The following is a 14,600-nucleotide window of genomic DNA, read 5'->3' on the forward strand; positions in this document are numbered from 1 at the left end:
TAAATTCAAATTCGACAGTTAAACACCGGTTTTCGTAATGCGACTGAGCTCGAATCGATCAATATTCGTCGATATTTGTGAATATCGTTTGAATTTGTGAACCCTACTTGAACCGCGCATGCGAGAAGTAATGTTGTTTAGGGGTGCAAATTACTTAGGATATGTTTATTTTAGTTAGGGATTCTGAAAAGTAATTTGTAGATTGTAAAAAAAAAATAGATTGTAAAAAAAAAAAATAGATTGTGAAAAGCTTTTAGATTATGGATTTAAAAAACTTTGATAGACAGTTCAGTAAAATTGACTTCTATAATCTGTGAAAAGCTAAACGAAACCTGCTTCTTGGATTCCCATGATCCAACAAGCGGATTGTAAAAAGTTATGATAAAAAAAATTGTCTACTTGTTTGAGCTTCGGATTATAAAAATTGAAAGTCATAATACAAAACCGAAACAAACAGACCCTTAATCTAAGTGTACTCACTAACTTTTTTCAGTTCAACCAATAATATTATTTTTCTTAAATTGAGTATTTTTTTTAAAAAAAACTAGTATCATTGGTTGAACTAAGGAGGATCGGTGAATAACTTTAGATTAATTAATTTGCACCCAAACGTTGTTTAAGCGGCCCTCCAGACACCTAATGCACTTTAATTAAGCACCCAATCACAGTAATTATTAGGTTGGTTCATTTGATTAGTTAATTCTAGGCGAAGGATAAGCTAAGCCTTTGCTTGTTGCTTGTGGAATTCCATTGTCCTAAAGTGCCACATAAGTTAGTATTCACATATATGCCTGGTCAAATATCCTTGTAGACCAGGATGGCGACATACATGCTGGTCCATAATTTGCTTTCGTCAATTTTTATTAACACTTGGAAGTAGAAAACAGTATTGACTCTGGAAACTTCCTGCATGCATCCCCCACGACGACACTAGCTTGGAATTTTTCTACGGTTGACTTCGTAGCAATGACTCAGGGAGTAGTGTCAACTTGTTGGCTCGTGCAGTCACTAGATATGATGTTACTGAGCAGTTTCTTCCGCGAGATCCTGACGTGTCGTCCGTGAGAAGTCTTCCCCTGAGAAAACTATGCCTTTTTTGTCCTTGAGGGAAGAAAGCAATGGTTTTTGACGTCCCATAAATTTTATCTACAATTAACCTATCTCTGTGTAGTAGGTAAGGACGGAGTAAAAGGTGGAATGCCTTGATGTATCACGAATCGATTTGTAATGCAAGGGTGAGGTCAGTCAAAACGGACCACATGTAAACGCACACCTCCGAGGTGATTTCGGTTTCACATGGCCTCCTATCGCTGTCGACGCACGCATCTAAATCACTCGAGTTTGGAAGGATCCAGATGCATCTAAGGGTTTGTCCGGTAGCGTTTTAATTTTAATTTTTTTAAAGTTAGTTATTAACTTAGAAATTTTTAAGTAGAGTTATAAACAGGTTGACAGTTTTTAATTTAGACATCTTAATTTTATTTTAAATTAAAAATAAATATTTAAATTACTTTATTTTATCAAATAAACTTTAAATTCTATATGGATCTCACTATCTCAGGATGTTAAACTGTGCACCATCATCATTAGAGACCAAACCACAGAACCAACAGAAAACCCCGGCAAGTACATCCACAACACCCGTCCTCGCGCAGGCGCACATGCTCCCCCCGCGGTCCACGCCGCCCTGCCCATTGTGCCGCCGCGGACCAGCCAGGCGCGACGACCACGGCGTCGTCTCCCTCGTCAGCCGGCCTACTTGAGGCGCCCCGCGTAGCACTCAAACCCCAATCATCCGACGCAGTATTGTTGGTTTCCGTGCCGTCTCACGGCGGCGCGCCCCCTCGGGCCCTTGGCCAGCCAGCCAGCGCGACGCCAAGCCGAAGTGCCAGACACCCCAGCCCCCTGCGTTTCTCTCATCACCCACTCGCACGCCGTCGCGAGTCGTCCGCCTCCTTTTCTACGCCCGCCCGTCTCCGCCTCGTCGCTTCCGTCCACTCCTCCTCCACCTCTCCCTCGTCTCCGTCTCTCACACGCTCACAACATTGCTTCTCGCGCGGTGGATCTGAGCGAGTGGCGGTGGTCTCGTCCCGCGCCCCCGGCGGCTCCGATCTGACCGGCGCGCACGTGCTTGCTCGGGGGCGGTTGCGCTCCGTGAGGAAACCGGCGTGCGCGCGTCGGATGGTGGTGTGATTGATCAGTTGGGAGCGATGCGGCAGCCTCGGGAGCGCGAGCGCGGAGTGCTCCTGCCCCTGCCGGTGTTGGTGGTGGTGCTGACCGCATTGGCGGCGGCGCCGAGGCTCGTGCGCGCGGTCACCGACGCAGCCGACGGTACGTTCGTGCTCCCCCCGTTTTGTTCGCTTGGTTGCCTTCAGCAGGAGCAGCGAGTTGGTGATCACTTGATTCCGTCGAGTAATTTCACAGTTGCTTGCGCTGACTGCTTGATCGTGCCCTGGTTCGAGGTTTGCATGCTTGCGCGTGGGTGGGTGGTTCCCGGTTTCATCGGTGGTAGTGGGAAGCAGGGGATCGGATTGATTCTGTGCGGTGCGGTGAGGCGAGGCGCTGCCCCTGCTACCGAGGACCGGCGGTTTGCGTCGCTTTTGCCCATTTTTCGCCAGCTTGTAGTTGAGGACATGCGCGGTGGACTTATGTCGGTGCGGCGGCGGCGGCGCTGGCGTGGTGAGAAACTAGGGCCTCTGGTTTTGTGGATTAGTTCCTTCGTCTCGTCTCCGTGAGCGAGTGCTACAACAGAGCGCAGGCGACGGTTAAGCTTTTGTCTCCAAACCAGCAAACACCGTATGCCGATCGGTGCAGGGCGGCTATACCACGAAGTGATATGGATCACTTGCTGTTTTCAGTTGATTTCTTTGTAGCAATCGATCCAGCTGTCGCTTTCAGCTGGGATAAGGAAAGGAACTTTTGAGGCATTATCGTAACGTGCTGTCCTTTGCTCTGTGTCTTATCGCAATGCCGCATAGGATTTTAGGTGACGTGGAGGAGAGGGAGGGGTGAGAGAAAGAGATGTTTTTTCTGAAGCAACGGTCTCATAATCTAGAATTTAGGACTATGAGACTGCTCTAGTACTATTCATACGAGTTGTTATTGTTATACAACTCACAACGCTCATTTGTTTTATGTATAGATTAAGAGGTTGTGAAATTACTACAAGACAACTGAAAAAACAACCGATTGTAGAGATTGTCTGTTAAATTATCTTAAAATTACGTGTTAATGTATGAGGTGGCCTATTAGGCAGCACCATTGTACTTGCCCTAACAGCACGAGAACGTGAATCTTACTTGTGTTAGTTGTCGCATTAATTGTACTACAGATGGTGCGCACAGTGAGGGCCCCTACTCATGGGATTCTAGGACGAGGATGGTTTAAGTGACACTTGTGCTGAACTGCTAATTATTACTGTATTGCCATGCGTTCATTAATCAGTTCAGTGTTAATGGGGGATAGTGTTTTTTAAAATCATTGAGTCCGTAGAGGATTCTAAAAGCGTAAACGTATTCCTATATATGTTGTTTTCAGTTCAGTTGTCATGCAATGCAGACAGTTTGGAAATTTGCTAAGGGTTCACTTAAGCTAAATTCTTCTTCATATTTCTATTATCTGTGTAGTCTCTGCCATAAATGGATTGTACGTTGCACTGGGATCGCCAACTCTTCCTGGATGGACTGGAAATGGTGGAGACCCCTGTGGTGAGCGTTGGCAGGGCATTGTGTGTACCGGCTCTAGTATAACTGGAATGTATGGCAGGTTCCTCATTGCATTTCCTTTCTTCTAAAGTTCTAATAGATTCGTTTATTTTTCACCCTTCTCAACTCACCATTTTTTAGAACCATGAATGCTGCAAACTTGGGAGGACAGCTGGGAAGTTTAGGGAACTTCACTTCGATCACCATCATGTAAGGGCGTTAACACTGAATTTATTCTTCCTTGTTTGAAGTTCATCATTACATCCTTCTGCCATGATCACCACCGTGTTTCACTCGAATTAGAATATTTTCTACTGGTTGAATTTATGCTCTCTTTCTATCGAGGTTCAATGTCTGACCGATTACTTTGTTTTGTCTGTAGAGATCTTAGTAACAATAATATTGGTGGGACCATACCAGACGACCTACCTGTTACACTGCTGAATCTGTCCGTGTTATCGATCCTTTCTGCAATCTCTTTAGTCTTTGAGATTATTCATCTCATGGAATGATCTATGTTCCCTGTTGCTACAGATTCCTCTCCGCTAATCAGCTCACTGGAAGCATCCCGAGTTCATTGTCAAAACTCAAAAAATTAACAGCCATGTAATGTTCTTCCCTTTTTTCCCAGGAAGACTATTCATGCTAGTTTGGTCTGTAAACCGCATATTGTATGATCCTTGTTTTCCCAGGTCAGTCAATGGCAACCGTCTAAATGGAGAACTACCAGACGCTTTTGATTCACTTATTGGACTTGTAAATTTGTAAGATGCGTTCTAGTCTCCTACATTCACTCGTTGGACTTGTAAATTTGTAATATGTGCGTGCGGATCAAGATGACGTCTTGATTGACTGATGATGCCATCTGCACTTGCTTTACAGGGACCTTTCTTCTAATAACTTGACTGGCGTGTTACCACCTTCGATGAAAAACTTGGCATCTTTGACTACGTTGTAAGTTCACATCTTTTGTGGCCTTCGTTATGTTATTTTCCTGTCCCTATTTTCCCAAACTTATTTCCTTTTTGGTCACCTGCTATGTGTTATAGGAACATGCAAGACAATCAACTGTCTGGAACCCTTAATGTCTTGCAGGATCTCCCACTGAAAAACTTGTAATCCCTTAATCTCGTAGTCCTTGTCCCATTGTTGTTCTGTTATGGCTTCACAAATAATTGATGGCATGCCAATTTATAATTATCTTCTCATTTAAATAGCTTGGCTTCTCTGTGGAATTTTCCCTATGATATATGGTATGACAATATGATGTGACCTCAATTTCCGTCACTGATTTCATAAAGAGTGTAACATTTCATATGGACTCTATTAGCTGCATGTTTGACTCGAGACAATAGTCTAGTAGATTGTGATAGGCTGATTGCCAACACTCAAAATCTATTGCTTTTCATAAGTTCTGCCAAATTGTATTATAAGTTAAAAACTTTATCAACTAGCTCTTGTTGTTGCCTTCTCGTAGTATGTTGCACTTGCACTTCTCTCATCTGCCGTACACTAATATCTGGAGGCAATGATATCTCAATGCAGTTTTCTTCTTCTGAGAAACTAATGCATGCTTCCCTTACTGTAAAGCATTCAGCAGTTCAGCTTTGACTTAAATTACTAAAACCACATATAGCTCTTGTATTGAAAATTTTGAATTACTAAAACCACATATAGCTCTTGTATTGAAAATATCACTTCTGATTATTAACTGTTTGCACTTCTTTATTAATTTCCTGACTTTGAACAGGAATATAGAGAATAACCTGTTTTCTGGACCGGTGCCTACGAATTTACTGAACATACCGAACTTCAAGTGAGAAACCTTCTTCCTTTCACCTTTCCCTCAATCAGCCTCGTTAAAAGCTTCATTGCATCGTCTACACTGATGTTATTTCATTTATTAAGTAACTAGATAATTAATCAGATCACTTCTGTAGTTCTGTATGACTTGTTAAGTGACTAACAGTATACCATTGCAGAAAGGATGGGAATCCATTCAATACCAGCATAGCCCCATCTGCATCACCGCCTTCAACATCAACAGGACCAGCACCAACTCCAACACCAGCAGGACCAAAACCAGGTCCCACACCAGCATCAACACCTCCATCGTCCCCTTCAAGAGCATCTCCACCGTCTAAAACAACCTCAAACTCTTCTGATGGATCAACTGCCCGAGACAGCACTTCATCATCTAAGAAACACAATTTGTCAACCCTTAAGATTGTTGGCTTTGTTCTTCTTGGAGTAGTGCTGTTCATAATTATAGTCCTTCTGGTTATATTTTGTCTGTCCAAGTACGAAGAGAGGCAGTCCAGATATGATCATAATAGAAACCAACTGGCAAGGGTGCATCATAGGGTTGAACTCCAAATCAAGCCATCTCCAGTGGAACAAAGGGATGATGTTAAAAAGGGTAAATTTCTGTTTACATTCCCAGCATTATATAACTTTCTGGTTATTTTTGGGTGTTCATGCAAGATGATTTATTTGACAGGTCCAGGCAAGGCCCTTGATAGGAGTGGCCGCGAGCTAAGTTCAGCAGCAGCAGGTATGAAGTCCTTCGAATAAAGTATAGTCTAAGTCTTACATACTATTCACCAAGTTCACATGTTTGAAAGTTTTTGTGCAATTGTTTGCAGCTCTCCCTAAGAATCCTGAAAACCAAAAGGAACACATAATTAATTTCGATCGAACAGATTCGGATCTTTTCTCAGTTGCTCCACCACCCCCTCCACCTCCACCGCCGCTACTCCCCAGTGAAAAAGTTGTTGTAAATCCCATTGTTTCTCCAGAAAAAAGAAATAGTCCTCCACCAAGGACAGGTACCCCAACTTCTGCCACACCATTCTCTGTTGCATCTCTTCAGCAATACACAAACAGTTTCAGAGAGGAGAATTTGATAAGAGAGAGTAGATTAGGAAAGGTATACTTGGCAGAGCTTCCTGATGGCAAGGTACAAACTATTGCTTATCTTGATGAAAGTGCGACTTGCAAACAGTTCAAATATTAATATAGTATTATCCTATTTTGTGTAGTTATTGGAAGTTATGAAGATTGACAATGCTAATGGAAGAATATCAGTAGATGACTTCCTAGAACGGGTCACATTTATCTCAGGGATCAAGCATCCTAACATCCTTGAGTTAGTTGGATATTGTGCTGAATATGGACAGAGGTTACTCGTGTACAATCACTTTAGCAGAATAACACTAGATGATGCACTTCATGGTAAAGAGGACACTGACAGTGCACTATCATGGAATGCTCGGCTCCAGGTTGCTCTTGGTTCAGGAAAAGCCATAGAGTAAGTGAAATTATAATTCCATATTTTATATAATGATACATATTTAGCTCTCTTCTTTGAAACGTGTGAACCTTTCCCCTCGATGTACTTTCAAATTACTTTTTCCGTCCAGGTATCTCCATGAAAGCTTCCAACCTCCAATTGTGCATCAGAATTTTGAACCAGCTAATGTGCTTCTTGATGATAAATTCTCTGTGTGTGTTGCTGAATGTGGACTGGCGGAACTGATGCCACCAAGTTCTGTCACTCAGGTGAGATATATATGATGTAGATGTTTCAGGTTTTTAGAACACCAAGCAAGGGGGATAATGTGCCTGGGGTTCTCTTTTTTCACCATGTCCAATATATTCGAAGTGCTAATGCTGCTATGGATGAAATAGCTCAAAGTGAGAATATCATATAAATCCCTATGTATTAAGTGTTAACAAACAGCTATCGAGCATAACATGTGCTTGCTCATTGTAGGATAATTTGTATACAAACCAGGATCAACTTAGTTAATGCAGTTGTGTATTGCATTATGTGGCATTTCTATCTTCCCGTAGTTCATCAAGAGGCAGACCTTAATCATTTAGTTCTACTAAATCATAGCAACTAATATGCTTTATCGAAAGGTTTGGAAATGAGTAACTGAATTTTGATGGTAAATAAGCATGTTATATATATATGCATCTAAGGTCTGAAAAGCAAGGAGGCTGGTACTGGTGATAATGTATCCAATTTTCTATAACTCCTGGTAGTTTAATGAAGTAACCGTCATGTTCCTGGTTAACCACAGGTCTATGGCAGCCTTTGACTCAACTTGTTAGAAACTATTAAATGGCGCATTGGTTGGAACTTGGAAGCAATTAATTTTTGATTTACCTAAAGGTGTTAATTACATTATTTGCTCGTGGTTGATGCCCAATCCTTTCCTGGTTTTATCACAAATGAATGGGCTTAATTTGTTTGATGCTGCTAAGGTGTGACAGATGCATCTTCTTATGCTGATGACAGATGCATCTGCTAAGTGTATTCACAACTGCTGTTTATTCATTCCAGCTGTCAGTTAGGATGCATGCATTACTGAACTATGAAGCACCTGAATTCCGGGAATCTGGGATCATTACAGAACGGGGTGATGTTTACAGCTTTGGTGTAGTGATGCTAGAACTTCTTACCGGGCGTAAACCGTATGATAGGTAAGATATTCTTAGAAGGAAGTCTTATGCTTGATCAGTATCATTCCCCAGTTGTTTCAGATCATTTTTCTGTAGTACAACAGAAGGAAAAAATGTCTTTATGGTTCACATGCATGCTTCATGTGGAAAATATGCAGTTCACGTCCACGTGCTGAGCAGCATCTTGTTAGATGGGCCAGCTCGCAGCTTCATGACATTGAATCCCTGTCCAAGATGGCGGACCCATCTATACGAGGACAGTGTTCCGAGAAAGCATTGTCACGATTTGCTGACATAATCAGCCGCTGTATCCAGGTAAAGAAAATTTACTTTCTTCTTTTATACTAATCTGCGATTCCTAAGCGGCACATATCTGGCCTTTTCATTCGTTGCACAAAGTGCTTTGGATGGAGGGATCATGTGTCTGATCTGAATCTTTTGTGATGCAGCGGGAGCCAGAATTCCGGCCACCCATATCTGAAATTGTCCAAGACCTAGGTAGAAGTGTAAATGCTACTGGTGAGGAATCAGAGTAACAAACAGATCGTGGAGGACACACAAACCTCGTGCACCAAGTTGTGTGCTGTAAATTTGGGATGATAATTCTTTTGCCACACTCTGAGGAGAATCTTGTGAAGATCTATTTTCCTCGGAGCGCATTCCACACGAACACATGTCAGATTGGAGCTTCATTTACACATGAAAGGGGAGTGGAGGTGCAACCATTGTGCACCTGGTTGTTGATGACCGAATCCATGTACTTTTTTTTTTCTTTTCACGAATACGCAGGAGAGATGCGCTTCTTTGTATTAAGCGAAAAGCGAAAGAAAACAGTTTTACAACGACCGAAGTTGGTCAAGTTAGGCGGGTAAATGTTAAGTTAGGCGGGTAAATGATAAGTTAGGCGGGTAAACAGTTTTACAACGACATGTCCATGTACTTTTGCAGAAATGATATTATAGCCCTTGAATTCCTGTAACTAGTATTCAGGAATTCGTTATATTTGTTGCTTGAAAGCTAGTTATGTGTCATTCTTTGCGTGCTATCATGTTGGGTCTATTCTCAGGGGACTGGAAAAAAGTAGTCAATCTTTTAGTTCTTGTAGATCTGATTTATTTACAGCTGTAAAGCCAGTGATGTTCTTCACTTCTTCCAGCGTGACTGCTGAGAGTTTCTCTATGGCTTCTGGAAACGCCGGGAAAAAAAAAACTGTGGTGCGAGTTCTGTACACTATGTATGATATATAATCATGTTGTAAAAACTCCTATTGCAGAATGCAGAAATGCTGTCTGAAGGTATTCTTCTATTGCGTGGTGCACTTGATAGAATATGTAGGAGAGTAACGTATCTTTGTATTAAGAGAGAAAAACATCAGTTACATAACACCCTTCGACATGGCAGATCACTGAAACACAAAAGCACACTAAAAAGAAAAATTTCATCAAAATAGAGCAACTATTAGCATCAACGTTCTGAAACTCACGTAATAGAACCAACTAAATGCAACTGTTCTCAGATAATAGCCAGCTGCTTCGCTCCTGCACCACACCACCTGTCGAAGTCGTCCCCAATGGGAGCCACCATAGCGTCAGCGGAGATGCGGTGGTTGTTGAAGACCACAAAGTTGCGACGCAACCAAATTTTCTAGCAAATAAGAAGGGTTATGGAATCGAAACCTCGCCGAAGTCTTTGTTGACGCACCCCTGGAGCTCTGTTCACCAGTCAAGAAGTGAAGCACCGTCAGGAGGGGACTGGACCCACAAAACCCTCCACCATAACTCCCTCGTTGAGCTACAATGCACAAGAAGATGGTCTATGGTCTCAGGGAGCTGGGAGCACTAAGGGCAGGAATCATCATCTTGTAGACCATGTCGGCGCCGATGATGCGCAGTCCATAGCCTATCGAGAAGCACCAACCAACCAAAGAACTTGACCTTTGCCGGAGCCCAAGCCTTCCAAAGAATCCTTGCCCCTCCAAAACGGATGCAACCTTGGAACATGAGCTTATAAACTGAGTTCGTTGAGTACTGTCCGCTAGAGGTCCATTTCCAAACGATCTTGTCTTCCTCGTCGCCCAGGCTGAAGGACTCTAGACGAATCCAGAGCTGTAAATACTAGGTAAGCGTGGGCATGGAAAAGGGACCGGAGATATCCCGTGCCCATTTTCGGTGGTGTAAGGCGTTTAGCACCGATCTACTCCTAGAGATAGAAGGAGTGATACACTCGAAGAGATTCGGGGCCAAGTAGCGAATGGAGCACCCGTCAAACCAAGCATCGATTCAGAAGAGAGTAGATTTGACGTTACCAACTTAGAAAATGGTGGAAGCCTCAAACAGAGCAACCACCTGCCTTTCATGGTGCAACGGCAGGGAGGCCCAAGGCTTAGACCACCAGACAAGTTTTGGCTGCTGTAGATTCTCTTTGCCGCAGGGGCAGATCCAAGCCCATGGCAGGCTGAGCTTCAGCCCGGGCTATAGAATCAAATCATCCTTATATTTATTGTAGAAATAGTAGTTCTTTTAGGTTTGATCTAAATTTAAATGCGTCAGCCGGTTCCGCCCCTGCTTTGCCGCATATGGCTTTTTGATACAATCAGGTACGATGAGCAACATCTAGTAGACGATGATTGCGTTCTAGTCTTCATGGCTGGTATGGAGTATGGACCAGCCAATTTTGCTTCCCACCCACCCTTTTTTGGTCGGAGCTTCCCACCGTTCCTGTAAAGGTCAGTTCTTGAATGTTGCAGGGCATGATGTAGTTGACGCTAGAGGTTAGGCTTACCTGGTCTCTGATAGAAGATTGTGATCTCTGTTTGTCCTTTTTACTGTTAGATTTGGACTCCTTGCATGAATTGTCAATTGAAGCCTTTTATTTTGCACCGTGTTTACAAACTCTAGTCCGCATAAAAAAATTGGAACCGCTTGTCTCGGGACTTAATCACAGCATGTCCTGTATGGTTTTTCCTTCAGGACATTCGTTTGCAAAGTACTACATCATTTCCCATTTTTCCAGCTCTATGATGGGGCCATGCATTTGGTTGTATTTTTCTGCAAAAACTAATTTCCCTCCCAAAGAAACTTGGCCCGTTGGATAAAAAATCGAACCAGTATAGCATAAAAAACCTAACAATCATGAAAGCTCTGCAGTTAAAAAATCGAACCAGTATAGCATAAAAAACTTAACAATCATGAAAGCTCTGCAAACTGCGTCAGGACAGCGACAAGTCCGCATCTGCTCAGCCACACGAATGGTGGGCACGCACATAGGTCTGAGAATTGCGACGTTGGTTTTGGAGCTGGAATTGTTCATCATGCTGTGTGGTTGGCACAAGTTGCGTATTGTTTTGTGAGGTCAGATAGAAGCCTAAGAAGGATGGGTCGCCACAATGGGCCCTTCATCTGGCCAGCCATCCCTGAAACACAGATTAAGAAATTCCTTGTTTGCTGTTTCCATAAATAAACTCCTTGTTTAGGCTCCATTTCTTTCATGTGGTTCCCCTTGTTTGATCAAAAGGCATTGCACGACTTTAGTTGATTAAGATAGCGCTGGGTCATGGACCATATGGCTAATGGTATCACCACGTCCATCCATATGGTTCTGTGGTTGCTGTTAATCTGAATCCGCGAATGTAACTGAAGTTGTTTTTGACAAAATAAAGAACTGGGAGATGCTAAGGCTATCTACAACAGAAACTCTAAAAATTCACACCCTATAACACTATTACAGCCTCCCCTATCACTAGTACAGTCTCCTATATTTTTTTCATCTCTAACAGACATCATATTTCCTACATTCTATTCCTCTACTCATTTCCTTGGACCCACATGCATACACATGGAACAATGATAGAGGCTGCCGTCTGCGCGCTGCAAAATGCCGCTATCTGCCGGAGCCTTCATCCCTGTAGCGCACGGCAAAAGACGTTTGAAGTCTCTGTTGGAGTTGGCGCAGAAAGTAAAAACGGTATTCCGTACATGTATAGAGATGCGGAAAGAGCTTTGAAGTCTTTGTTGAAATCGGCCTAACTATACTAAATTGAGACTTGTGTACCTTGCAGATAGGACCGAGGCATCTGCAATCTGGGCACTCTTGAAAAACTGCACTGCGGATCTGGAATGACAACACAAAGGTTTTCGTGGGTCACTTGATGAACGTGTTCTTGGCTTCATAAGAGTCCCATGGATCAGCAACTGCCAGCTGAAATCAGAACTACACAGGTTGTAGGCTTGTAGCCAATTCATGCACGTTCACCGGTTGGTCATTACCACCTTTCATGGATGTTATTCATCTCTTTCTTACTTTTTCTCTTGAACCGTAAACTGTATTAATCTCTTTACTCTTGAACCGTAAACTTTCATGTCTGAGGTATTACTTCGGGCATCTATGATCAAGGCTTACGTAGGCAAAACGAAGGGGTCGGCTGGAGTTCACATTCTGTTCAGAAAAAGCCAAAATTTACACGGAGCTCCGTGTGAACTTGTGCTTGTTCCGGGTTCTTTTGAAATTCTTTTTTTTATTTAGGAAACAGGTGGTATTTCATCGATGAAGCATGAACAGTACAGACCACCAATTACAAAGAACTCCTGGATAAGATAAAAAATACAACTTAACTTTAGAGAATTCCTCATCTGCTGCTTCATCTCCAGTTGATCCAATCGGACACACCATCGCCTCACCGGCGCTGGACGGGGAACCACATCGATGAAGGAGCTGGAGATTGTGCACTCAACGGGCAAGGAAGCTTCAATTTTCAACAGCACAAGAGGGGGCCTATCACAAATAAGCCTTGGGAACGATGAATGCACAGGCTTCACGAATCGGCCTCCAACCGACCTCTCACGGGACCATGAGCCAACTGACATCTCTAACTTCAACGTCGATGCCGAAACCCACGTTGGCAACCAAACGGGCGAGGGAGCGTGTCCCAAAATGGGAACAAAACACCAACAACCCGTCCTCCCTGGGCTACGGTAAACTATAACCCTCCCAAAGTTGTCACCAAAGACTCCGCCAAGGAAGGAGAAGCCCTCATCGACCGCTCAGAAAAACAAAAGCTGGTCAGAGATCATCAGCGACGACTCCATCAGAAACAACTCGAAACTACCAAACAAACAACAGATCTAGATGCTAAACTAGACTATAAAGCTAAAACCACTACTAACCACCGGGGGACCAGGCCACCCTCCTACTCCAACGCCAGGAGGGCGTCGGAGGCGATGGGGCCAGCCGAACTGGTGGCGAGAACGCTTTTCGCCTCGAAGTTGCCGGCCTCGAGGAAGCTTGTGGAAGAGAAAGACGTCTTTTATACACAGTAGACTTATTAGTGTCAATATGTAATACAAACCGACACTGATACTCATTATCAGTACTAGCTCATGGTTACCAGCCAGCACTGAAGTATCAGTACCGGAAGAGCTAGATACTAAGTATTAATGCCGGTATAACCCGGCTCGACCCGTTTGATCAAGCACGAGAAGTTATGAACTAGTACTGATGGGATGACACGGATGATTGTTTCTGTTGTAATGGCTATGTTTGTTAGCTTCTTGTTCGAGTATCTCTGCTACACTTGTGATGATAGAGTTCTAATCTCATTGTTATTGGATTTGGGTTTTCAAATCCATTACGCTAATAGTCAGCCTGTTTAGGAAATTTGAAGATTATTCTTTTATCGCATGACAGCTTTTTATGAACTAAATTTTTACAGGTTTAAGCTTTACAAAATCGGTCAAAAGATAGCTAGATAGTCCATAAAAAATCAACAGGGCTTGAGTACAGAGAGCCCTACGCGTCAGCGTGACGTCGCGCTGGCGCCCCGACTCGTGGCCGGCGACGCGCTGCTCTATTTGGCCGGCCGCCGTCGCGGTCACTGCGCCGCCCACCACACCAGGCCCCCATTTTGCCCCCGCGCTCGGCTTGCCCGGCCGCACGTCGCAGGGGCGTTTTCGGTCGCCAAACCTGATCCGCCGACGAGGCGCCACCACATGGCTCCATCTTCTTCGCGGTTTCTGTCAAATATCTCTGGGATGCAATACATGCGTTCTTGTTAATGGTGCCACCAACTTAGCATTACAACTATATCGTATTGACCTTCACCAGAGTAATTAATGACCAATGATAATCTCAGCTTCTGAAACTTGAATTCAATAGTTTCATGATTTGGTTGAAATGCCGGAACTACATTAACTTCGTAAGAAACAGGGTAATTATTTTCTTCAAAACTTGCGCCTGTTATAGTCATGGTTTGTACGGCGGACATGACATCCGTCCTTCCTCCGAATGATTTAGCCACCGAAGTAAAAAAAAAAAAAGTGAGCTGAAGGTTCCAGAAGAACGTAAAGAGCAACGGGTGACAGTTACAGCTCTTTATTGATAAAAAAATACGAGTAGCTATGTTGATCCTGGCACTCAAATCCGATAAACATA

General features: G+C 43.3%; 1 protein-coding gene across 3 annotated transcripts; it reads left to right on the forward strand.

The window, feature by feature from the left end:
* Nucleotides 1–1,670: 1,670 nt before the first annotated feature.
* LOC133883245 (protein STRUBBELIG-RECEPTOR FAMILY 3-like) lies at nucleotides 1,671–9,205 on the forward strand. 3 transcript variants are annotated; one of them, XM_062322503.1, is made up of 18 exons: nucleotides 1,673–2,053; nucleotides 2,149–2,331; nucleotides 3,627–3,756; nucleotides 3,846–3,914; nucleotides 4,087–4,152; nucleotides 4,239–4,310; nucleotides 4,397–4,468; nucleotides 4,587–4,658; nucleotides 4,754–4,819; nucleotides 5,455–5,520; nucleotides 5,687–6,123; nucleotides 6,205–6,258; nucleotides 6,350–6,663; nucleotides 6,746–7,014; nucleotides 7,127–7,265; nucleotides 8,056–8,195; nucleotides 8,333–8,489; nucleotides 8,624–9,205. In XM_062322503.1, exons 2-18 carry the CDS (start codon nucleotides 2,211–2,213, stop codon nucleotides 8,708–8,710), a joined length of 2,331 nt encoding a protein of 776 aa, XP_062178487.1. In that variant the 5' UTR covers nucleotides 1,673–2,053; nucleotides 2,149–2,210; the 3' UTR covers nucleotides 8,711–9,205. The 3 variants fall into 3 exon arrangements, with proteins under 3 accessions (XP_062178488.1, XP_062178487.1, XP_062178486.1); XM_062322502.1 differs by having other exon boundaries at nucleotides 1,673–2,331; XM_062322504.1 differs by lacking the exon at nucleotides 4,754–4,819 and having other exon boundaries at nucleotides 1,671–2,331.
* The last annotated feature ends 5,395 nt before the right edge of the window (nucleotides 9,206–14,600 follow it).

Source organism: Phragmites australis, chromosome 10 (assembly GCF_958298935.1).
Source record: "Phragmites australis chromosome 10, lpPhrAust1.1, whole genome shotgun sequence".
In the NCBI taxonomy this organism is placed as follows: domain Eukaryota; kingdom Viridiplantae; phylum Streptophyta; class Magnoliopsida; order Poales; family Poaceae; genus Phragmites; species Phragmites australis.

Coding starts and splice junctions, on each gene's coding strand:
- LOC133883245 (XM_062322502.1), top strand. CDS start 2,211: ATGCGGCAGCCTCGGGAGCGCGAGCGCGGAGTGCTCCTGCCCCTGCCG. Junction 2,332..3,626: donor GGTCACCGACGCAGCCGACG/GTACGTTCGTGC, acceptor TTATCTGTGTAG/TCTCTGCCATAAATGGATTG. Junction 7,015..7,126: donor GGTTCAGGAAAAGCCATAGA/GTAAGTGAAATT, acceptor TTTTCCGTCCAG/GTATCTCCATGAAAGCTTCC.